The sequence below is a fragment of the Nicotiana tabacum genome, chromosome 24 (genome assembly GCF_000715075.1).
Source record: "Nicotiana tabacum cultivar K326 chromosome 24, ASM71507v2, whole genome shotgun sequence".
In the NCBI taxonomy this organism is placed as follows: Eukaryota; Viridiplantae; Streptophyta; class Magnoliopsida; order Solanales; family Solanaceae; genus Nicotiana; species Nicotiana tabacum.
The window spans coordinates 104,780,300-104,806,775 of NC_134103.1; the positions used below are offsets into that span (position 1 = coordinate 104,780,300).

Consider the following 26,476-nt stretch of genomic DNA (forward strand, 5'->3'; position numbering starts at 1 on the left):
TAGCATTCCAAATCTTGATTTTTTCTTACTTCAATTCTAATTCTCACGAAGGAATTGTTATAAGCAATATCATTGATTTTTTCGTAAAGCTAATCTCAAGAGGTCTTTACTACTTCTTGGCACAATTCAGGCAAGATATATACTTCGGTCTTATCATCACTAGTCATAAGTTAGTAAATAATACAACCTCAAGGAGTATTATTAATTGTTTACTTTCTAGTGAGCAAAGCATAATTGTATTAGCAATAAGCAATTATCCATTAGTGAAATATATGTAGAATTTGAGATTTCATTATAAAAATATTGTCAAGTAAATTCAATGATTCCCAACACTTTTTAAATATAAATTTTCCAAAAGTTGTTTTTGTTTAAGTAATTTACAAATTCAAAATCCTACTCTCTTTCCATCAATTTGGTTCTCTCAAATAGTAGCTAAAATATTACAAGTTTGTAGCATAGATTTTTCAATCTCTTTGGGACGATATCTTAAACTATACTAGAATTTGACAAAGCACGAGCAGAAATATCCTATACACATTGGCCTCATCACACTTATTTCTTGCTCTGGTGCAAACGAGCCTCCAAACCAACGGCCTCAGTAACTTTGGTTTCCAGTCCCGAGAGAAGGAGAACAGTTTGGTCTCGTTCTGCTAAAAGCTGATCCCGTTCAGAAGTAAGTTCTTCCTTCTCACGAATCAATCTTTGAAGGCCCTTAGAAGCAAGAAAGTTGGCCTACAAAACATGAAGAGGTAAAACTTAAAATACATTAGTTCAAAAGTAGAAGAAATAACATAGGAAGAAACAAATGTACTGTTGTGACGTTATGCATAGCATTGTTCGACAAACACTCTCTTGAGAGTGCCTAAATCATTTCCCAGTCTTTTTCTAAAGCCAAAGGCTTCAAATAGTTAGCAAGCTCCACTGACCGGGATAGTAAGTTGCATCCGGTAGAGATAGAAACAGTAGCGTTCCTCCTCCTTTGTGGATCTTCAGAAGAGGCAGCATAATTTTGCCCCAAATTCCCATGAACTGGGGACTGTGGAAGAGGAACACCTTCCTCATGGTCAGGCACGGTCGATGGAGGAGATGTAGCAACTGCTGGTAGAAGAGTGGATGAAGTTGGCAGTGTTGTAGCAGTTGATGGTGTTGGTAAAGGTGGAGATGAAGCTGGTGGAATTTAAGAATGAGAAGCAGCTGCATCAAATGTAGTGCCGGTTGTTGGATGCTCACCAACGAGAGATGGCAAGGACCCGGTACTCAGCCTCGCAGCACCGGTTACAGCAATTGAGGCCGAAAAATGGGAGTTGGCATATTCTACCAAATTAGATTCTCCCCAAAGTGTCGAGACATCGTTTTCAGTTGGTGTAACTATCTCAAAAGGTCAAGCATCATGTTGAGACGATGATGATCATCGCCTTCTGGTTAAAGAAACTCCCTCATCAACAACTTCTTCATCGTCATCAATCATCACAGTGTCTATGACCGCCCTGGAAGGAGGACCATCATCACCACCGGAGATGACTTGGGGGCATCGGTCTTTGCCCTCTTATTCTTTTTCCTAGCCACGAAGGAACGTCTTCTCTTTATTTGCTTATCCTCTGGCCGGGGACCTCGTAAAGAAGCGTTTGCACCCGTAACAGACCCAGAGATACATGTTCGAGTAAGTGCTTCTTGAAGCAGCCTCGCTGCATCTGTGGGATCAGCCAAAACGTCCTCCTCGGGGACATCAACAGAGTCCGCAGGTAGACCTAATTCCATGAACAAGTCAGAAGGGTTCAACCAAGTTCTTTATAATGGAAGCAAGGTCAATTAAAATTACCATAATTTTTGGCCTTCCACCCGTATTTAAGGGCCAGTTCTTTCCACAAATAAGTTTTGGGCGTCGTAACATTTAAATCTTTTGAACCCACCGGTCCAAACCTACTACCATCAGTGGGATCCATTGAGTTGCTGAAACATATGAAGAGTGAAGAGATGATACGACCATAAAAGAATATCTAGCAAAAAGGAATACTATACGAAGAACTTACGAGTGCGGTTCCAAGTGACCGCAAAGGATGAAGTCGTTGCCGGAATGATGTCATTGGTGGAAACTGCAACGAATCGTTCCATCTACCCACGGTCGGTGTGATCATCCATGCTAAACAGCAAAGTATGGTGGCCAAGCTTGCAAAGGTTTATCATTCCCCCGTGGAAGATTCTAGGGGAATAAAGATTCATCATATGAGCTAGGTTAGCTCCTCTCCAGTTTCTTGGCACAAATGTCAAAGGTAGGCGACCGTCCTCCATACTGAAGGAGTTACCTCTGCAATACACACATAGTAACGAAGGCGAAACTCTGTAATTAAGGAATCAAGCTCTCCGTTCAAATAAAATGCACTCAAAGTAAAGGGATACGTAAAAACGTATGTAAAACCTTTCTTGGGAAGGGTCACTCGCTCCGATAGATCAGGAGCAATAATATCTAACTCATGGAAACAACAATCCTCCTTCACAACAGGAATACTGGAGGGACGAATGGAAGAAGGGTACCTACTAGCAGCCCATGTACGAGGGTTAGTAGTAGAGAATTTCTCTTCAAACTCCTTCGAAGTAATAAGTCTTCTTGGGATGATTGAACCCGAGGAATAGAGTCCTCGGTTTTGTTCCTGTTCGTTGTAGAACCAACACGCTTAGAGGAAGAAGCCATTGGAAGAGAGTTTGTGTTTGAAGAGAATTAGAGAAACGATGGAAATCAAAGATACAAATCAGAAGTTCAAGGAATTCCGAAACGCAAAGGAAAAGAATGTTGCGTATAAGTAAAATCTTGGCGGATAAATTCATGTCCATGATTACCTCGATAATCGGAAAAGGTTGTGCTGAATCATGGGATGATATGTGTTCGGGGCATTAAATACGGAGAGGTGTGCATCTAATCAACTGTCAGAAACCTTTAGAAGGAGTTATATTAATTCCCACCAAAAAGGAAATTCTACCAACTTCTCGGTAACACAAAGTTATGTCACCGAAAAGAAGGAGGACTATCTGTATAAGGTAAAATATGATATGACACGTGGTTGTCTAAAAGGAGGACACGTGGAACCCAAGATGGGGATAGCTGAAGACCGGATGTAGTCGTTCCGCTTGTCATCGAAAAGGATAACTATCATAAAGGTGTAGTAAATGCTTTGCGCCCGGTAGCATTTACTAGGGAATATTCTGCAGCATTAAGAGCGACGGTCCATTACAGAGAATTTGGCATTTATGTTCACCGTTACATCTTTATCAATGACCCTCATAATTGACATTAAAGGAGGGTCATTCCCTATAGATAGCTATAAATAGTGAGATCAGTCATCATTGTAAAGGACACGAACTTTCTGGTTAAACGTATACTCTATTCTATACAAAGCTTTATATAATTTTACTTTCTTGATTTTTGATTTCATCATCACTGTGCCCGGAAACACTGTAACGAAATTGTTATCTCTGTTATTTTTATCTATATTTCAAGGCTAAGTATTATATATTTTTTAAATTATTGTATTATTTCTGGATCAAATTAATTCACTTGTCTAGAAACTACACTTGTCTAGAAACTACATATAAATTCAACTGTACCATTTTACGGGTAAACATGCTATAACTTGCCAATAAATTGGTTGAAGACTATTCTGGGTCAATGAGAAAAATATGGGCTAATAAAAATTTTAGGGGGCCATAAAGCACCGTTTTCTCAAATTAAATTCAGTTGATATATGAAAATTTTGAATAGGCCTACTTTTCATCCCAAACAATAACATTACTCATTGGGCCAATAAATGTTGTAGTTAGAATTTGGGGAAGTGTTAATATACTCGACTTTGGGGCTACATTTGACATCATACCCACATTGCACAAAAATTTATAAAATCTACCCATTTTGAAACACACTTCATAATTTGTATCTGAAGTTATAATTTTGGGTGTTAGAATCGGATCTGAAGCTCTTATATATCTCCTCAATGCACTTTTTCTCAATACAACTTCAAAATCGGGATATGAAGTTGTTTTATCTCTTCAATATAACTTCAGAATTGGATCTGAAGTTTTTCTATCTATTCAATGCAACTTCAGAATCAAATCTAAAGTTCTTCTAGCTCTCAAGAGGCATGTTTCATTGATTTCAGTAAGGCCACCATCGAGTAAGCATTCTCTAGGTTCAACAATGATGGTTAAAATTTCTCCACTTCGATCTACAAGTACCACTTCGAAGTTTGGATCTGAGTTTTAAAACAAGGAAGAAAAAGAAAAAGAATAGAAGAAGCAGCAACCCATATTTGAAGTTACCTAAATATTGGGTATCGGCAAAACTTTGGTACAAAATTGGTACAAATTAAATGGAGAACCCTAAATAGGGCTCCCCATAAAGGTTTTACCTTAGAATTGGGTAGGTGCCACCCGGATGCAAGTCGCTGCTATCATAAATTGTGACATAACCTCGACAACTTGAGCCATTTTAGTTGGACACTCCTCCAAAATGTGATGGAGGTCACCAGCCTAAGCCATGGGCCTTAATGATAGCCTACTAAGCCATGAGTCTTCATCATCGCGAATTAACCCCATTCGGGTAAGTAGGTTATCTAATTAGCTCATCCCAAATTTTTATATGAAGAATTAATTAAAATAGCAGCTTAGCTAACTGTTTAAACTGAAAATAATTGGTGATAGATAATGTGTGTATAATAAATATATACTTTATGTATATTAGCTAAAAAAAATAACTGGCTATTTGCATAAAGATCCTCTTTATATCGTGTTTTCCGGTTTTCTTTTAGATACCAATGGGGACGAAACTCAATTAAAGAATCATTGTCACTTTGATTAGTTTTTTTTCTTCTTTCTATCTAATGGATTATATCTTTGATTTTCTTAATGAATTATATATTTGATTTTCTTTGACGTTTCCTCATCTGGTCTTATTAAGTATAATAGTAAGTATATATTTCTTCTACTAATAATTATAGCCTTGTAGGTGCTACTAAATTTTGACGAACTCATTTTTTACATTTTATTTGAAAATTGATATCTTTAGTTTCTCAAAGAGTTAACTGTACACTCTTTATCAACAAAGCAAGAGACTAATAATCTACATGTTTTTACTTATTAATCAAACTTTTTTTACGGACAGATTAGGGACTACTACGTATAATAGAAGAGTAATTTGGGGTAGTATTAGGACTTTCACTAAGATGAAATAGACTATAAATTGCATTTCATAACTTGAAGCTCCGTCCGTTTCAGGAAAAACAAGCTAATTTCATCACACCGATATTAAACATTAACAGATCTACCTTTGCTTTTTCTAATGAAAACCATTCCTTTGATCAAGGACATGCTCATCTAATGATATAAGCTCAACTTCACTCTTATATATGTTCTAGATAGGTGTTTACCCGAAAAATGGATAATCAATTGAATTTGTACGCGGCTCTAAGGACACGTGGTATAATTCGATACATATTGAGAAAATATAAAAATGAATATCGAAATAAACTGTAAAGAAAAATGAATGTAAACCGAATGAATCAATTAGCCTAAGCCTTCAAGTTTTATCACTCTCAAACTGAATGGAGAGCAACTGATAGAAGAACAATATGGCTAAATATCCAAAACCATAAGAAAGATAGTATATTGCTTTATATTCTATGAATCTGAACCAATCTCCCTTATAAATAATCAGACCCTCCTTTATATAATGGGGAGGTTCTATTCTTAATATAATATTTTTAAATACAGCAAAGAATCTCATGATAGATTAATTAATTGGCCTCTTCTTGATATGCGCAGTGATTTCCGCCAATATTCTCGCCCAATTGTGGATATTCCGGCTTTCTTTTTTTTGGCTCGATAAGCTTTCCTCGATCAAGGCCGATTGAAGCCTCGATCGGTCTCTGTATTTAGCCCGATCTTGATCTCGATCTTTGACCGGTCTCCATTTAGCTCGGTACCAATCTTGGTTGATCTGAATCGGACCTTATCCCTACCCATGACATGCCGTTTCCTGAGAAATGGAATATGAATCGTTAGTACTATTCCCCTTCGAACGTTCAACTTTGTGGTTCTGCTTTTCGTTTTCTTGATCCACTCTTTCTATGCATGTTACAGCTGTGGCCCGAATGCCGGAACCGATTCCAGAACTTAAACAATGGGTTGAAGGTCTGGTGCTGCAAAGGCCGTACTCCGATCGTGCTTGGATGGAACTATCGAAGGGTCGATGGGAGTCCCATAATCATGGAAAGACTCTTTCTCAGATTGTTTATCGTTTGGTCTTTTTCTCTTGCTCACCCCCTTTTTTTCCTTTGTAGGTCTTGGGAAGGACGATGCCATGAGGCCCCCATCTGATGACGAAGAGGTCCCTGCTCCGAAGCAGGCCAAAGAGAAGAAAATAAAAGAGGCTCCGAGTTCCCCAGTCTTGGAAAAGAAAAAAACGACAAAGAAAACTCGCAAGCCCAAGAGGGGCTCCGATATTATGCCTCTGGACTCGATCCGATGATTAAGGGATGAGCCCGAAGAAGCAGACGAGGAATTATCCTGTGTGCGGTCTAATGTTGTGATACAACAATCTACGGATCGGTGGAGGTTGATAAGGGGGCTCTGGCCATAATTCCTGGACAAGAAAAAGCTGAGGCCATCACGCCCCGAGCTGAGATGGTCAAAGGAGAGACCAGGGGCAGGACTTCTTGAGCAGCAGAAGATTTCTCGAGGGATGAACTCGGGATAATCGAAATTAATGGATCCCCTCAGATTTCAGATGCTATGATCTGTGAGGCTAACATGTTGGAAAGTCGATCTTGCGAGGGTGTTCAGGGAATGACTGATATTCATGGCTTTCTGTATGGGCTCGAGTCCGCTGCCTCGAAAGATATTATCGAGTTTGGTGGATTACCAGTACCGAGGAAAGCATCATGGTCGGGTGCTATCGGGTCTTCATCGAGCCCAAAGTTGGTAGACCGATTCCCGGACCCGAGTGCTAATCCCAATCATAGGCGGAGAATAATACTCTCCGTCATAGAGGATGCCCGAATTTTCTCTCCACCCGTGGGGATTTCTATTTACCTTAGGTCTTTGGTGACCGAAGAGGATCAAGCCGTGATGAACACGGTAGGACCCGCTTGCCTCTTTAACGAGGCCTAGCATGCTCTAAATCTGGTAACTTCGAGGGTATCTCTTTCGTTTCTTTTATACTTAAAGTTGTAGATAATTCTAACATCTTGTTCCTTGTTTGCATACTTCGGTGTTGCGTCATGAGGCTTTCCTCCGAATTCGGGAGGAGCATGAGGCCAAGTTTCGGAGCCTCACTAAGAATAGTGACACCTACAAACTCGTTAGTGAGAAGCTTCGGGCAGATTTGGCAACGACTCAGAATGAGCATGCCGAGATGGCAGAGCAGGTATTTTGAGTACTTCATGATACTGAAGATGAATTGGAGATAACCAATAATGATCCAATTATGCAGGCCCGACAGAGTTTAGAAAAAATCATACGGCTCCAAACACAGGTGGATGCGATACAGGCCGAGGCGGAAGAGTTTAAAAAGAACATGGATATTCTAGCCTCGAAAAAGGAGATCATCCAAGCTCAACTGGAGTCGGCCGAGACCCATCTCTGAGCTGCGAAAGAGAAGGTCTCGGTACAAATCAAAGAGTTCCAGCATCAGTTGAATTTAGACGTTTCTGATAAGGCAAGCTTGGCCGGTGAACTCGAAGTTGCCAGATCTGAGATGACTGTGACTAACAAAAGGGTCGAAGCTAAAGTGGCCCAGTTTAGGGTCGATGTCGAGGTCAACCAGGCCAAGGCCAAGGGCATGGTCGAGCATGTGAAATTGCAGGCTCGGAGGGAAGCTCTTGAGGGGGTCAGTGCCCAGGGCTTCGATATTGTGACCGAAATTGAAAATGCCAAAGTGGAGGAAACCAGGGCCCGAAGGCTGGCCTTCCCTAAGGAAGACTCCGAGAGCAGCTCAAGTGAATCCGAAGATGGAGAAAATCCCGAGGATGAGGATGAAACCTCCGATGAAGATCAAGCCACCTAGGACATTAGGTTTTTTGTTTTCCTTTTGCATTTTTTCTGAGGCCGTTTTTTGGCCGTTGTAGATTTAGGCCAATTTGGCCTTTGTAAAAAAACTACTGTGTATAAATATATGGCTTTACATGCCCTTTTGGCTCTCGTAATATTCCTTTGATTTATTTGTTTTTACAAAGGAAAAATAATGCCTTAGCATGAAACAATAAGGTTGTGTTCGAGGGTTCGAACAAATCTTGCCTTTGTTTCCTTTCTTAAGTTAGAGATTTTGCCGAGGGTAGCCTTTAGGACCGGTTGTCCGAAGTTCTAATATTTTTGAAGGCTTATTTTTGTTACGGATTTCGGACGCCTCCGAGCCGTGTTAATTTGTCCGTAGCCTTTTAATTGGGTAGTTACCCATTGGGCTTGTTCTCTCGTTTTATCTAGGCTTGCCCTAGATAATAGCTCCCAAGTGGGGTAGCCGTTACTTTTAGAAGTCGTGGCATTGCCTATTAGGTCTTTTGGATTCGGGGCTAGATGACTTCAGTTGTTTGAGTCGGATATTAGTCCCCGAGTGAGGGAGAGATCATTCGTATTCCTATTAAGTATTTCCCTTGGGCTTGTTTATATTCGGAAGTATGAAGCTCTTTTGCAAAGAAGGAAGAAGAAAGGAATTCTGCTAAATTTTAAATCAAAAGATGTTTGTAAGGAACATATTTCTCTTTATTTTCGATCGAAATAGGGTTTCGAGCAATCTATATGGGCACGGTTCGATTTGACTTCGAGCAATCTATATGGGCACGGTTCTGTCACGACCCAAAATCTCACCCGTCGTGATGGTGCCTATCTCAATACTAGGCAAGCCGAAAATCTCAATAAACCACAATTTCTCTCAAGATTGAAAATATAATATTTAAATACAATACAAACACTTCCCAAAACCTGGTGTCACTGAGTACATGAGCATCTAATATGAATACAAGTCTGGAAAATATAGTCTATAATAGTCTGAGACGAAATGCAGTGAACAAAGAGATAGAGAAGGAGAGACAAGGTCTACAGAACATGGTAGCTACCTCAAAATCTCCTGAAAATCAACCGCGCGAAAGGAACAACACCCGCTATGTCCGGGAATACCTGGATCTGCACACGAAGTGCAGGGTATAGTATGAGTACAACTAACTCAGCAAGTAACAATAATAAATAAGGAACTGAAGATAGTAACGAGCTACACAGTTATGGTTCATTTCCAGTAATTCCAGTAAAATAATAGACATGCTATCAAATCTGGCAGTTTAATGTCAAATCAATTTTTATACATATCCTGTTCATGAAATTCGTATATCAACAATCTTTTAGAGATTTCACAACAATGACAGATAGCAACTAAGTGCAACAACAAATGAAAATCAAGTACAACCTTTTAGGACAACAATCACCCACTGGGCTTCCAACCCTCATCACTCCCTGGGCTCCCAGCCTTCATCACTCACAGACTCATGAGGGGCTCCTACAGCCCAAGAGCTATAAGCACGGACAGCTCACGTGCCATAATATAATATAAGGATCCGCACGGCCAACTCACGTGCTGCACAGCCAACTCACGTGCAATAATAAACCAATATGGCCTGCTGTAGGCGGGCAGCCCCGATCCATAAAATATCCTCACAATCAGGCCCTCGGCCTCCCTCATTCATAAATCTCTCCAGTCTCTCGGGCTCTCAATAATCATGAAATTGGCCCAAACAATAATGATATGATGTATCAATAAAAATAACATAGACTGAGATAAAATGTGCAAATAAAAACTGAGACTGAGTAAATATAGCATTTAGCAGGAAATTTAACATGTACACGGCCTCTGTGGGTCCCAACAGTACTATCACATAGCCTAAGCATGATTTCTAGCATGATTTACAGTCAAATTTTATCAACACATAGAGGGCATACAGCTAACAACAAATTATTCAACTTTACAGTTTTCCGGGACAAACCAAGTCACAATCCCCTCGGTGCATGCCCACACGCTCGTCACCTAGTATATGCGTCACCTCCAAAATAATCACATGATACCAAAATCCGGGGTTTAATACCCTCAGGACCAGATTTATAACTGTTACTTAGCTCAACCCATGTATTTATTTATTCCGCTATGCCCTTGCCACGAGAATTGGTCTCTGAAAGCCTCGTATCTAGCCACAATTAATTCGAATCAGTCAATAAAAATTATTGTAATTAATTCCATAAGGAAAATACTAATTTTTCCAATAAAATCCAAAATTAACTCAAAAATCGCCCATAGGTCCTATGTCTCGGAACCCAACAAAGGTTACAGAATATGAACGCCCATCCAACCACGAGTCCAACCATATAAATTTTACCAAAATCTGACATCAACTCAACCCTCAAATCTTCAATTAAAGTCTATGAAGATTTTTACCATTTTCAACCCAATCCTTACCCATTTGAACTTAACAATCCTTCCACAACCTTATTGGTATGTATACATAATACTCTTACACCCAAGAGTCATGCTATAAATCACCCATTTTTATTCCAAACCCGAAATTGAAGGATTGAGGAAAGAAATTTTTACCTTTTTGAAGTCCTAGCAAGATCCTTATGAAATCTTCAAACCTTGAACAAGAATTGATGGATAAATGACTAAGTCTTCACTTTCTCTCTCTAAAATGCTCTCACCCCTCTCTAAAATATCAGATTTTGGCTCAAAAATGAGCTTCAAGGGCTATAAATCGAAATTGGGTCGGGTCAAAAATTAGAAAGAATGGAAGCTGCGACGTAGTTATGCGGTCGCATATATGATCGCATAACAGGTATGCGATCCGCATACCGGCCGCATAATTTGGCCTCCAAAGCTAGGCGTTACTGACCTTGTCTGCGGTCATTATGCAGTCCGCATACTTGTTCTACGGTCGCATAATGCACCGCAAAACAGGTCTGCGGTCGCATAATGAACCACAGATTTTCCTCAAATCTTGCCCGTCTCCTGAACCACTTTGCGACCATTATGCGGTCCGCAGAGTGATTCTGTGACCGCATAGTGGTCGCAGAAATGACCATTTTCCGACAAAATTTTCCTTTACACTTCGGTGCATTGTGCATTCTATAATCTTTGTACTAATTGATCTACCTCGGCACCACCAAAACCTAATTTCCTTAGCAAATTTTCTCCGAGGTCGTTACACATAAATTAGCATCCGGTCAACCCTTTCAACTTAAATTCTAAACCTTGGAACTAAGCGCTCTAAATCATTTCAAAGTCTCACCGAACCCAAACAAATTATCCCGGCAAGCCAAATAACAACTGTAATTCACAATTTGAGCAGTAAATGGGGGAACAAGATTGTAATAGTTAAAACGACCGGTCGGGTTGTTACAGGTTCGATTTAACCGTTTGACCCTTACAATAAATCATATTTCTCAAGATCCTCCTTTTATGAAGTAGTTCCCTTTCTAGAATTGATATTTGAATATAACGCATATCCGAGGGTAGACCCCCATTATTCGAGGTTGATTTGCAAAGGAACCTTGGATACTGTCGAATGGATCTCTGATGCCGATTTGTAATTGGACTTGATTCTAAGTTAGCACAATTCATTGTTGCCTCTTTGAAAACCTTGCCCAAAAAAACCCATTTGTGACAAAACTCGGTCCGAGGGAAATAGAGTGCAACACGTGCTTTCAGACCTGAGGACTTCGTACCGTTTGCTAAATATCTCATTGTCATTTATTGTCGACCGCCTGCATGTGTTAATCTGAAAATAGGAAAGGAATGAAGAAAAGGAGTACCTTAGCAGTAGTATCGTTTCAGGCGAGATACATTCCAATTGCTTGGTAGTTGTTCCCCATTCATTATTCGGAGCTTGTAAGATCCTTTTTCCAGTGACCTCAACAATTTGATATGCTCCTTCCCAATTCGGGCTTAATTTTCCTTCATTAGGATTTCGGGGTGTTGAGGGTGACTTTTCTTAGCACTAAGTCCCCGATATTAAAATATCGAAGATTAGTTCTTCGATTGTAGTATCTCTCGATTCGTTGCTTTTGGGCAGCTAATCAGATGAGGGAGGCTTCACGCCTTTCGTCCAATAGTTCTAGGCTCGTATTCATGGCCTCGTTATTTGGTTCCTTCGTTGCATATCCAAACTGGATACTCGGTTCTCCAACTTCGACCGGTATTAGAGCTTCGACGCCATAAACTAATGAGAATGGGGTGGCCCCAGTACTGGATTTCGAGGTCGTTCGATATGCCCAAAGAACTTCGGGTAATTTCATTCCACTTTCCTTTAGCGTCGGCTAACCTTTTTTTAAGATTTTGGATGATGGTTTTGTTGGTTGATTCATCTTGCTTGTTCCTGCTAGGAGGATAAGGTGTTGATAGGATTCTTATGATCATACGATCTTCGAGAAATTTGGTTACCTTGCTACTGATGAACTGTTTCCCATTATCACACACAATTTTGGATGGCATCCCGAATCGACATATGATGTGATCCCAAATGAAGTCGATGACTTCCTTCTCCCTAACTTTCTCAAAAGCCTGCGCTTCAACCCACTTAGAAAAATAGTCAGTCATAAATAAAATAAATTGAGCTTTACCTCGTGCCAATGGGAGGGGGCCGACGATGTCCATTCCCCAATTTATAAATGGCCATGGTCACAAACCTGAATGGAGTAGTTCCTAAGGTTGGTGAATCATTGGCGCATGTTTTTGGCATTCGTCACATTTTCAAACAAACTCTTTCATATCTTTTTCCATGTTGATCTAGTAATATCCGGCTCTAATTACCTTTTGAACTAATGATTCAGCACCGGAATGATTTTCGCAAGGGCCTTCATGAACTTTTCTTAGAACGTACTCGGTGTCTCCCTGTCCCAGACATATCGCTAATGGACCATTGAACGTTCTCCTAAATAAGGTCCAATCTTCGGTCAAAGTGAATCTGCCTTTGTGCATAGGGCCCTAGATTCTTTCGAATTCGGGGGAAGCTTTACGGTCTTCAAATATTCTATGTACTTATTTCTCCAATACCAGGTCAAGCTTATGGAATTTATCTCGACGTGACCTTCTTCAACTACTGATCTCATGAGTTGCACGACGACCCTTGAATCGAGCTCGTTGTCCTCGATTGATGACCCTAAGTTTGCGAGAGCATCGACCTCACTATTTTGTGGCACATGTTGCAAAGTACACTCCTTAAATCAGTGCAAAATTACTTGTAATTTATTTAGGTATCTTTGCATTCGGTCTTCTATGACTTCAAAAGTTCCGTTAACCTGATTTACTACGAGGAGGGAGTCACATTTGGCCTCGATCACCTCCGCTCCCAAGACTTTGGCTAGTTCGAGACCTGCAATCATGGCCTCATATTCGGCCTCATTGTTAGTCAATTTCACATTTCTAATAGATTGTCCAACCACGTTGCCTATGGGTGGTTTTGGTACGATGCGGAGTCCGGACCCTTTCGCGTTCGAAGCCCCGTCCGTAAAGAGGGTCCAAACCCCTGAGGTCGTACCCGAATTTATCAATATTTCTCTTTTGACCTCGGGTACTAGGGCCGGTGTGAAGTTAGCTACGAAGTCTTCCAAAATTTGAGACTTAATCGTTGTTCGGGATCGATATTCAATATCATACCCACTAATTTCTATAGCCCATTTGGCCAACCGTCCTGAAAGCTCGGGTTTATGCAAAACATTTTGAAGTGGATAAGTTGTTACAACACATATGGGGTGATATTGAAAGTATGGTTTTAGTTTCCTAGAGGCGCTTATCAAAGTGAGCGCCAATTTCTCTAGGTGGGGATATCTAGTTTCGGCCTCTCCTAAGGTCCGACTGACATAATAAATGGGAAATTGTGTACCTCGTTCTTCCCGGACTAGGACTCCACTTACTTCCACCTCTAATACTACCAAATATAAGTAAAGTTATTTGTCTGCCCTTGGTGTGTGAAACAAAGGTGGGCTCGATAAGTACTATTTAAGCTCTTCCAATGCATGATGGCATTCCGAGGTCCATGTGAAATTATTTTTCTTTTTTAGCAATGAGAAAAATCGATGGCCTTTATCGGAGGACCTCGAGATGAATCACCCCAGGGTGGCCATGCGCCCGGTTAACCTTTGCACAGCCTTTACGCTGTATTCTATCGTGATGACATCGATAGATTTGATCTTGTCGGGAGTGATCTCGATTCCTCGATTATATACCATGAACCCGAGAAATTTGCCTGATCTGACCCCGAATGCACATTTTTCCTGATTCAGCTTCATGTTGTACTTCTTCAATATACTAAAAATTTCTTGCAAGTGCTTGAAATGGTCCTCTGCTCGCGGGGACTTAACTAGCATGTCATCAATGTAAACTTCCATAGATTTCCCTATTTGTTCTTCGAACATCCGATTTACTAGGCATTGATAAGTGGCACCGGCATTTTTTAATCCAAATGGCATTACATTGTAGCAGTAGGTACCATACTTAGTGATGAACGAGGTCTTTTCTTGATCATCCGGGCTCATTTGTATTTGATTGTACCTGGAATAGGCATTGAGAAAACTGAGGATCTCGTGGACGGCCGTGGCGTCGATCATGCAATCAATATTAGGCAAAGGAAAAGAATCCTTGGGGCATGCTTTATTTGGATCCTTGTAATCTACACACATTCTAAATTTGTTTCCTTTTTTAGGGACTACCACTACGTTTGCTAACCATTCGGGGTATTTTACTTCACGGATTGACCCTATTTTAAGAAGCTTGGTTACCTCGTATTTGACGAAAGCATGTTTGACCTTGGACTCGGGTCTTCTTTTTTTCTTCACGGGATGCAAATTTGGATCCAAGCTTAGTCCATGGGTGGTGATTTCCGGTGGGATCCCTGTCATGTCAAGATGGGACCAAGCAAAACAATCTATGTAAGCTATAAGAAATTGAATAAGCTTTTTCCCTAACTCGTGATTTAACCCCGTGCCCAGGTATACCTTTCGTTCGGGCAGTTGTTCGATTATTGTGATTTGCTCCAATTCTTAGTCTATTGATTTGGTAGCGTCAGAATCATCGGGGACTATGAAGTATCGAGGGATCCCATAATCATGATCTTCGTCAGACTCATGCTTTTCTAGTTGGGTCGAGGCCGGCGTTTGTGATTGCTATTTGGTCTCCTGCTTTTCCTTCGAATTTGACCCTTTCGATATCGGAATCACTTCGTCGACAACAATCATTTCCTTGGTGGTGGGTTGCTCCCCTTAGATTGTTTTGATTCATTCTGGTGTCGGGAATTTTAGAACCTGGTGAAGGGTCGAAGGTATCGCTCTCATGTTCTGGATCCATGATCTCCCGAACAGGGCGTTATACCTCATGTTGCCTTCGATCACATGGAACTTTGTTTGTTTGATAATCCCGATCACATTTACTGGCAAAGTTATCTCGCCCTTAGTAGTTTCACATGCCATGTTGAATCTGTTTAGTACTAGGGCCAGGGGCACAACCTGGTCATGTAGACCGAGTTGCTCTACGACTTTCGATCTAATAATGTTGGCCGAACTACTTGGATCAATTAATACACGCTTAACTTGAGTCTTATTCATGATTACAGATATTACCGGTGCATCGTTATGGGGTTGCATGATTCCTTCTGCATCTTCGTCATTGAAGGACAGGGTTCCTTTCAGTATGTAATCCTGAGCTCGAGATCGCTTTTCCCTTACGATCGCGACCTTAGTGCGTTTAAATACTGGCCTTTGGGGTACATCAATTCCTCCGATAATCATGTGAATAATGTTTTGCGATTCTTCTTGCTCATTCTGTCTATTGAACTCTTTGCTTTTGAAGTGATTCTTGGCTTGATCACTTAAAAACTCCCGAAGGTGCCCTTCATTGAATAAACGAGCTACTTCTACTCTCAATTGCCCGCAATCTTCCGTTTTGTGGCTATGGGTGCCATGATACTTGCACACTTGGTTGGGATTTCTTTGGCCTGGATCAGTCTATAGAGGTCGAGGCCATTTAGTATCTTTGATGCGCCCGATAGCCGATACGATAGCGGATGCATCGATATTGAAGTAATACTCCGACAATCGCGGCGCCTCCTTAGGTCCGGTGTGCTTGTCGAAACCATTCTTGCTGATCAATCCCCGAGTATCGTGACCTCGATCGCTTTTCCTTTCACCTCATATGGAGTTGTGCCCGTGTTCGTTGTCCCTACGATCTCTATTATACGGATGATATCGATCCCTGTTCATCCTTGGTTCCCGATCAATGTCTCTTTTGGTCGCGGAACCAGAAGGAGCCCCCAGCTGGTCATCTTCGACTCTAATCTTTGATTGATATCGATTATGTATAACGGCCCAGGTAACAGCCGGGTACTCAATCAAATTATGCTTCAACTACTACGAAGCCACTGATCTTCTTTCATTTAGTCCTTGAGTGAAAGCTTGAACTGCCCAATCGTCTATGACCGATAGTAGATCCATTTGTTCCATTTGAAAACGAGATACAAACTCTCTTAGCATCTTGTTCTCTTTTTGCTTTATCTTGAAAAGGTGTGACTTCCTAGTTTTGACCTTTATGGCCCCAGTATGTGCTTTTACAAAAGAATCTGCAAGCACGGCAAAAGAGTCGATAGAGTTAGGTGGTAAATTATGATACCATATCATTGCTCCCTTTGACAGGGTCTCCCCGAATTTCTTCAGTAATACAGATTCGATCCCATCATCCTCTAGATCGTTCTATTTAATGGCACACATATAAGAGGTGACATGCTTGTTGGGGTCGGTCGTTCCATTATATTTAGGAATCTCGGGCATGCGGAGAATCTCATGATAGATTAATTAGTTGGTCTCTCCTTGATATGCGTTGTGATTTCCGCCGAGATTCTCGCCCAATTGCGGATATTCTGGCTTTCTGTTTTTTGGCTCGATAAGCTTTCCTCGGTCGGTCTCTGTATTTAGCCCGATCTCGATCTTGGTCAATCTCGATCTTTTAACGGTCTCCATTTAGCTCGATCCCGATCTTGGCTGGTCTCAAACTTGACCGGTCTCTATTTTGCTTGACCTCTGGGTCTCGAACCCGGTAACCTAACTTTGCATCATGGCTTGATATTACACAAAATTGAACCTTGGTCTATCACGTTCTAATCTCGATTATTCATACGAAGGGCGAACTCGGTTTTGGCCGCATACAATCGGATTATATGATGTATAAGCTCTCCAAGAATTACAAGCACGAGACCTGAGCCGATCTATTTAAGGTTTGAGGCTCTCACAAGCACCATGATGCTAGCTCTGATGCATACAGCTCATATTGACACAATGATACGATTGATTTTAAATTGGTCCATTGTAGGCTTAAACAATTTGAAAGTACATGATCATTGCAGTTGAACTAGTCGTTTCACTAGACTACTTTCATTTCTGATCCATGAACTGGACACACTTTTCTTGATCCACTTATCTGCTATTCCATCGGATGAGCTAGCCAGCTATGCTGCCATTGGACCGGGATGATCTATATTGGAAACTTGTTTTCCTTGATGAAAAGCCACCAGAGGAGAGCCTAGACAAATTTTCAATTCCTCCAAGAGACATGTTGTTAGCACCCGGTGCTTATGCATCGACCTCACACACCATGAGAGAAGTTACATTGGTATATGTCTCAAGTCTTTCTTCCAAAACTCAAAGCATAGTTGCTACTTTTCCTGAAACATCAAGATGCCATTAGTAGGAGTCCACAAGAAGAGCACAGCGGTATAATTTTCTGAGACATCTAGTTCCACACCTTCAACTATGCTTCTGCCTCTGCAATCGCTAGTTTATCTTTTAAGGTATTGCATTTCTCCCTACAAGAATATAGCTAGTCTAGTCGGGCCAAGAAGTTCTTAGTGCTTAAATACGGTCACATTAAGTGTTGTTTTTATCTAGCAGCCAATATAGCTTCTTCAAGCTCATCAATAGGTGATGTTAGTTTTTCAACATTGCAACCTCTTGTATGTGTATCTTGTTGTCCTCTTCCTGCAGAAAGAGTCAAGATGCTTTACATGAAAATCTTGATAGTGGTAGCTAATAGGAGAGTATATATGCTCCTATTAATATCACAAAGTGATGGCAGATCTCGTCTATATCTATATGTTATATCAAGTCTTGGTTTTTATGTTGCAGGTCATCAACAAAAGGCAGCCCTTGTGCCTCCAGAAGAGCAGCTTCTGTAATCTAGAGTTTTATTGTCATCCCGCAGCTTTGCAGCTTGGCCAAACAGACTCTTAATCTCGCATTGTCTCCCATTTGTAGTACAACCCCTCAAGATATTCGGTTTGAAGTACAAAATGGAGTCAAAGAGAAAAGGACGCAAATTGATTTTGTAAAGTTAAGCCCGAGAGAAGGTGCGCCCTAAGCTTTGATCGTGCTCATTACCATCACGGATTGCAGCAATCTCATTTTCAATGGCTACAAGTACTTCTTTCTGCACTTTTTGGCCTGAAGTTCATTGCCTTGTTCAATGTTTCAACTTTCTTTTTCCAACATCAATGTATTCCATACAAAAATAAGGATAGGATTTAAAGGTAGAAAACAAGAGGGATACAGTGTATATGGTGGAAAATCATCTGGTCAAAATGTCAGAGAAAATAGAGCATGGACCTCATTAGCATCAGCTTTTTCCTTGGGCTCTTATCCTTCTCACAGCAAGATTTGCATAAAACAATAACCTCTTTATGAAGCAAATCATCTAGTGCTCCAGAAACATATGAAATTCCATCCGAGATAGGGTCTAGACTAATTTCAATTCCTCCAAGAGACAAACATCATTAGCACCTAGATGGTATGCTTCGGCCTTCAGACACATTGAGAGAAGTAACACTGGTAAACGTCTCAAGTCTTTCTTTCCAAAATTTTAAAGCAAAACTGCTGAGAAATTAAGACATCAAGATGCCATTAGGACAAGAGGGGGTTGCTTAGATGGTCAGTACCCCCCACCTACAACCCCAGGGTCGTGGGTTCGAGTCACCAAAGGAGCAATAGCTCCAACAAAGTGGGATCAAAGGGGAAGGAGAAAAAAAAAAAGATGCCATTAGTAGGAGTCTACAAGAAGTGCAGAGCAGTATAATTTTCTGAGACATCAAGTTTCTCACCTTCAACTGTGCTTCTGCCTTTGTGTAGCATGCTGCACTCACTAGCTTATCTTTTAAGGTATTGTACAGCAGCATTTGCTGCAGCTCCACCAGCCAATATAGCTTCCTCAAGCACATCTACAGGTAATGTTAGTTTTTCAGCTTTGCAACCTCTTGTCTTGTCTGTGCATTATGTTTTCCTCTTGCTTCAGAAAGAGTCAAGATGCTTACATGAAAATCTTGATAGTGGCAGCTAACAGGAGAATATGCTCCTATTGGTATCACAAAACTGAAGGACCATAAGCAACCTGGCATACCGCTCTCTATTTCATCAGATCTTGGTTTGTCTTTGCAGGCTTCTTTAGATGTAAGTTGATCTAGAGCTTTATTGTCGTCCTGCATTTGTAACCCATCCTCCAAACAGGCATGGATAGAAGATAAGAAGAATCACCTTTACTAAACTTAAACAAGGTAGCACATGCAATTCCTCAAACAAATGCAAAGCGCTAAAGTTGTATGTACCTCTAATTGGGCACACTTTAAGCCTCTAACTCTTGCCTCCAGGGGTGTGATAACTGCCCTAATAGGAGGCATTTCATCATATTTTATGCAGCATGAACTCTCAAGTAGTAGCTTCTTTTTTCTGCTGTGGATTTTGTAGCCAGAGCTTCTTTTTTCTCATCATTTATTTTATTATTCCCGAAACACACAGAACTTGCACTATATATATAAATCATTCTGTTTGAAAATTTAGCTTCTAAATATCACAATGAATTTCTCTCGTCACTGTGAAAGATACTACAGTGAGTACAAGTATTAAAAAGTAGGTAGACATGTACCTTTCTTTCAAGAAGAGATTCTGATTTTTTTTAATCTGTAACTGGAAATACAAATTCTTTAGTAGCAGATTCTACATTTATAATTTTTTCTCCTTTTACTTTTTTTCTTCTTATTTGGCCTCAAATAGTCCTGGCATAGAAAAAATTACAAATGTTTTATAGTTCTAGTTGATTGGAGAGATCAAAAGGACAACAACTGGCTAGGTTTCTGATCTTCGTCATAGCAAACTTCCAGCTTAAAATAAAATAAAATTAAAAAGCAAAATCATCAAACAAACTCATTTAACACCTACTTTCGTCAATTTCCCGTCTTGTGGAATTTCTGAAATCTTCCAATGTTCCATAACCCTATACAAATTGTTAACATCAAACGGCCTGCTTTCATTTCATGATAGTTGTAAAAGCAAACCTGTTAATCTTCGCATATGAAAGCTGACTCAATTCCAGTTCTTGCACAACGACACTCTCTCTGTCCCTCATCGGCAATATAAAGTACAGAAAAGGCATTTACAAGCATAGATGACGAAGATGAAGTTCACGACCTTACTTGAACAGGATCTGTTCTATAGGCTCGTACCACTGTATCCTTGAGTTCTAAGGATACAGGAACAGGAAACCAAGTATGGTTGATGAGACATGGCCATTGGACCAGAGCGTGATTAACAGCTCGCACGGCCCTCGGGTTATGGTGCCGTAGATGATCTAATGGCTGTTACTTGAAGTTGAGCTGAATCCCTCCTGCAAATTTCACCATAGATGACTGCTAAAATTCACCATTCATATTCACTAGAATAACTTTTCGAGACAACAACCCTTCCCTATAAGCTAAGCAATCTACTTCACCTAAATTGTATATTGGTTTTAGACTAGTCTTAGTAGGCGCTTTGCACGCGTGTACTGCTCGTATCAATGAATATATAAATTTTAAAAATTACATAAATAATGTATTTTTCGTTATTGAACAAATACTAAAGAAAGAAATGTAAGTTCCTGAAATAACGAATATTAATCTCACTAAGCTAGCTCAGTAAAATAAAGAAATCCTACTCCACATAAGTTTTTATATGTCTTTATTATGATTTATGAGGCGGGAAATATCTTATAAAAATTATTGTTATCTTTGTTACCAAACACTATAAAAATATTTTTACCACAATTATTGAAAGATAACAAAATAAATTAAAGAGTTTAAATCTTTTGGTATTTTAGAAATTTGTGAGTGATGAGGTAGAACTCCTCATAGAAAAATGTTAATAAATAACAATAAAAGTTTTAAGTAACTAATATTGAATTACAAAAATATATAATACTATATTAAAAATTATCATTTATTGGAATGAATATAAAAGAAAGAAAAATGATAACACACTTATTTTGAATACCTTTTGTCTTACGTTACATCCTTAATGCTCAACTTAGCATGTTTAGCAATTTAATTTTTAATACTATATTATAATGGATTTTGCTCTATTTTCTTATTTCATTCATGGCCGATGCTTTTCTAGTGAAAATAAAAATATGTACCTTAAAAGTTTTATCAACTTGGCAAATAATTTTACTTACATAATGATTTTGAAAATTATTGAATTGATGTTTTTTTGCTAATTTATAAATTCAAAGACTTAATTATTTGTTGAGATTTCATGCTTTTAAGATAGTATGAAGATGCGAATTATTTTCGAACTTTTTTCTTACTCGAACACTATATTATTCTCTTTATCAATTGTATAATATTTATATAATGTCGTTTGCCTTTTTTTACCCTTTAAAAATATATTTTATATTTGACAAAATAGTAATTTATTTATCTTCCTAATATTTAGGACTTCTAAATTAACAAAAACTTTAATTATTATATCTTTCCTTATTTGAATTCTGTAGAAAATAACTTTAAAATTAATTAAAATTTTACCTTATATAAATTATTTTATTTAATTATAACACAACTATAACTATACTTTTTCTAATATTTAGGAAAAAAAGAAATAGAATAGGCGGATTATTTCCATAAATCCACGTTATCAATTTTCCTTTCCACTAAGAGTATTTTAATTTGTTTGGCAAAAATCACTTAGCTTGAACACTCACTTTAATTGTACTATTCGTTTGTCTTTATTGCCACTGAATCCTTTCCTTACAATATTTTCGCAGCGTGCTGAGTTATTCAATATATATGTATAAGGAAAGATATAATAAATAAAATTTTAGTTGATTTAGAAGTTCTAAATATTAGGAAGATAAACAAATTACTATTTTGTCCAATATAAAATATATTTTTAAAGGGTAAAAAAGGCGAACGATATTTCGCTACGGGCCTTCGTGCTTTTAATATAGTATAGATTCTGATTGGGACGAAGAGGCTTTACCAAAAGTATTTATTTCTTTAAAATGGTAAAAATTACTCAATATGAAAATATTAAATTTTAAAATTTTAAATTTCTCAATCTCCTTTTCAATATTTTTAACCGTTTAATATCCGGAATTTCTCTATTAGTAGAGCTCAAACCTAGAATACCATTCATTTCATGTCATACTTTGATGTTTCAAAGTCTTTACGAGATTTTTCCCTTAAGACTTTCAAAAAACTTGGACATATCTTTATGATATAGTAAGAGGTAGCCCATGTTGTGCATTGGCCCAATAATACTATTACCTAAATATTAATGTCGTATGGTAGAGTTAGATCGAGTTCATCTCCAAAGGATATTAAAGTTATTCTTAAAATACCTAAAGTCATTAAAAAATTATAATTTTATTGGTCCCAACTATTACTTGAAAATTAAAATTTAAAAGGAGCTTGTTTGATGATCATGTTGTGCGAATTAGCAGAAGTTATAAAATTTTCATTTAACTTATAAGCAATAACAATCTTCTTTTGTGTCAAGTTATCTAATGCAACTACAATTAGGTTCACATTTAATATTACCTCATACCTAAAATAAATATCTTTTAAATTTTTTTTATGCTCATTAAGGAAATCATATAAAATATTTATTATAAGATTTATTTGATTAATTTATGCTTTATATCATAGCCAAATTACTCATTATATTCTGTAGGTAATTTATACTAAAGTTAGATGATTTTAGCTTCAATTATTGATTATGAAATTTCATACTACTACTACTACTACTACTACTACTTTATAGGAAACAAAATTCTTAAAATTTGCATAATGAGAAGAAACTTACGTTTAAAGAGAGAATTTTTGAGAGCATAGGTGTCCGACTAATTACCTGTACAAATATTAACTATACAATTTAAATTAATATAGAACAATTAAAGTATATACTTTGTGTGTGAAATTTATAAGATTAATACCATATAAAGTACCACTTAGTAGCCATGGAATTGTTTTTGCATATTTCTAGTCTTTTTTGGGATATTCAAAATATTTTACTCCTATCATATTTTCTTAAACTTTGACTTTTGATCTTACCATCCTGATTTCTTTTTTGTTATCCAACTAATAAATACTCAAAAGAGAAGATAAATCTATCAACATAAGTCTAGTTCTTTAAACTAAAAGGTAAGATGTACACGCATAGAACAATAGAGCATTAAATTTGTTTTTTTTTTTTAATTTCGTATGATTTTTTTGAATATTTGTGTTAAAAAATAAAGCTTTTGTACAAAATATAGACTCAATTCCACATGTTTTACTAGGAACGACACACTTACCGTCCCACATCGGCAATATACAGCAGAAAGAAGACATTTATAAACATGAATGACGAAGATGATGTTCACGACCTTACTTGAACAAGATCTGTTCTATAGGCTCGTACCACTGTATCCTTGAATTCTAAGGAGACATGAAACCAAGTATGGTTGATGAGTCATGTCCATTGGACCAGAGCGTGATTAACAACTCACACGGCCCTCGGGTTATGGTACCGTTTATGATCGTTCTCAGCCCCTAACAATGGGTGTTGGGATGGTCTAATGGCCATCTCACAGACTCTTCACATCTTTTTTTGCTCTTGATTTTCTCCATTTCTGTTACTTGAAGATGAGCTTGAGCTCTCCTGCAAATTACACCATAGGCGACTGCTTCTATGGTATTTTTTCTGGACAACAAGACTCCGAATAAGCTAAGCAATATACTAGCCTGTTTGGCTAATCTTATTTTTTGGGTGTTGGGATGGTCTAATGGTTGTCTGATAGACTCTTCACATCTTTTTTTTTTGCTCTTGATTTTCTCTATTTCTGTTACTTGAAGATGAACTTGAGCTCTCCTGCAAATTACACCATAGATGACTACTTCTATGGCATCTTTTCGGGACAACAAGACTCCGAATAAGCTAAGCAATCTACTAGCCTTTTGGCCAAGCTTTGTTTTGGGCCAAAAGTATTTTTGTTTTGTTGGCAGAAGTGCTTTTAGCCAAAAATTGAGGTGTTTGGCCAAGCTTTTAGAAGCAAAAAAGTGCTTTTGAGGAGAAGAAGCTAATAGTAGGCTATAATTATATAGTTTAGCTACTATTTGCACTTTAACTTAGCTATGCTTTATGGATATTTGAATGTTAAATGATAACAAATTGCTCTAATTAAGAACTTTACGCTTTGCAGGAGCAATTCCGGGCTTTGGGGACGTTAAAGAGTGTTTTTGAACTAATATGGAGCATTGAAGGCCAATTGGAAGTTAGCGCACTTAAAAAAAAGAAAGAAAAAAATGCTGCAGAAAATCCTGCAGGTGCGCGGTCGCATACTGCGCCACGCATATCAGGCAGAAACTGGCCAAAGTGCGCGGTCGATGCGTGGTTGATGCTCATCCGCGCACGTGCTTCCGAGAAAAATCGTCCAAGGTCAATTTTGTAATTTGAGAGGCGAATAACCTTGACCTATATGAAGCCCAGCTCGCCCATAAAGATGGTATCTCTGTTTTTAGAAGAACTTTGGAGGCAAGAACACAAAAGGAGCAAGAAGGAGAATTCTCCTACGAGTTTTTCATCTTCTTCTTCTTAATTCCATTGTTGGTTATGCCTTTTTATATTGTAATCTTGCATAGTAGTATGAGTAGCTAAACTCGTCATCTAGGGTTGATGGAACTAATTGTTGGATGAAGTCTTGATTACGTTTTGATATAATTGAGCTATTTTTACTCTATAATTGTTCAACTATGAGTTTCTTGTGATTAATTAAAAGGGCCCTTGATTAATCGTGTCTAGTTGTCTAGTGTTGCTTGATAAAGAATACTTGATTAGATTGTTGTTGAACAACACTACTTTCGACTAAGTTAAGAGATTAATTACTTGAATTTAAAAGCAAGATTAGAGATAACGAAGCTTTGATGTAATATTTATGAGTTGTACAAATTGTCAACTAGAGTAGTTCGAGAGAATGCTTCGAGTAAATTATCGTAATTGATCGAGAGATAAGTACGGTAAGCAAGAACTCATCATCTTTATAGAGTGTTACGACGAGATTATAGCTAACGTATCAGGAATTAATCCGAAAATTGGGGAAATCAATAACCCTAGATTCTTTTACCCTTGAACTCAACTTCATTCTTGCTTATTGATAGTTTTTATTGTCATTTTTTCCTTAGTTAAATAATTTCTGTTAATTATCAAATACAATCTCGAACTCTGAAAATTGTCTGAGCTTATCATTAGCGATACTAAAGGTTGTAGTAAATAGGTTTGTTTCCTGTGGGGTTCGACTCCAGACTTTTGAACCGGATTATTTTTGCAGCGTCCGCTTAGTTCTTTTTATAAGGCATAGTTGGGCGTGATCAAATTTTGGCACTGTTGCCGGGGAACTAACGGTGTTATTTATTACAACTTGGAATAATTGCTAGGATTTTTAGTTTAGATCAATTTTCTGTGGTGTTAAAAAAATATTTCCATTGAAATTCTCACGTTTGAACTCTTCTATGACTCAGGTGCATGCCTAGAATCTCCTTGAGAACTAGTGAACTTTTTGAAGGACTCTCAGATCCCGAGAAAGCATTCAGGGCATTGAATCGGGCTAACAAGAAGGGAAACAACTAAAACAAGACGAACAATTCGAAATTGAAATGGACGACATCGAGAACGTCAACGAGAACAATAGGAATGATCGAGTTGACCCAAACATCGGAGTGGTAGCACCTCTTGTGCCGGGAGCTGCTCTATATGATTGGGCGTAACCAACTGCTGATAACCTGGCCACCGCAATTACAGTCCCTCTGATACAAGCGGAGACGTTTCAGATTACCAACAACATACTGCACTTGCTACAGAAAAAAAAGGGTTATTCTCTGGTTCGTACATCGAAAACCCACAACAACATATGAAGAACTTTCTATCAATTTCTGTCACTCAAAGACGTCGAATGTGACTCCTGAAGCAATCAAATTATTACTGTTCCTATTCTCAGTGATCGGGGAGGCTCAAACTTGGCTGAATTCGCTCCCAATAAACTCCATTGCTACTTGGGAGGAACTAGTCAATCAGTTCTTAAACAAGTTCTATCCACCCAACAAAACGGCGAGACAAATTGATGAGATGTTGCAATTTAGGCAGA

General features: G+C 38.6%; 1 protein-coding gene, 1 non-coding gene and 1 pseudogene across 10 annotated transcripts; 2 read left to right on the forward strand and 1 right to left on the reverse strand.

The window, feature by feature from the left end:
* Positions 1–8,905: 8,905 nt before the first annotated feature.
* LOC142177955 (uncharacterized) lies at positions 8,906–20,889 on the reverse strand. 9 transcript variants are annotated; one of them, XM_075247059.1, is made up of 4 exons: positions 19,653–20,889; positions 19,362–19,526; positions 19,152–19,268; positions 8,906–9,162 (listed from the first exon to the last, which is right to left on the reverse strand). In XM_075247059.1, exons 1-4 carry the CDS (start codon positions 19,722–19,724, stop codon positions 9,097–9,099), a joined length of 420 nt encoding a protein of 139 aa, XP_075103160.1. In that variant the 5' UTR covers positions 19,725–20,889; the 3' UTR covers positions 8,906–9,096. The 9 variants fall into 9 exon arrangements, 8 of the variants coding, with proteins under 8 accessions (XP_075103160.1, XP_075103165.1, XP_075103159.1 ...); XM_075247064.1 differs by lacking the exon at positions 8,906–9,162 and adding an exon at positions 17,200–17,723; XM_075247058.1 differs by lacking the exon at positions 8,906–9,162 and adding an exon at positions 17,746–18,484 and having other exon boundaries at positions 20,263–20,889.
* On the forward strand, positions 20,507–20,690 carry LOC142178739 (small nucleolar RNA U3; annotated as a pseudogene).
* Positions 20,890–23,717: 2,828 nt separating the features above from the next.
* Positions 23,718–23,932, forward strand: LOC142178735 (small nucleolar RNA U3). The gene has a single exon (XR_012706997.1). It is a non-coding gene; the product is annotated as a small nucleolar RNA U3 (small nucleolar RNA).
* The last annotated feature ends 2,544 nt before the right edge of the window (positions 23,933–26,476 follow it).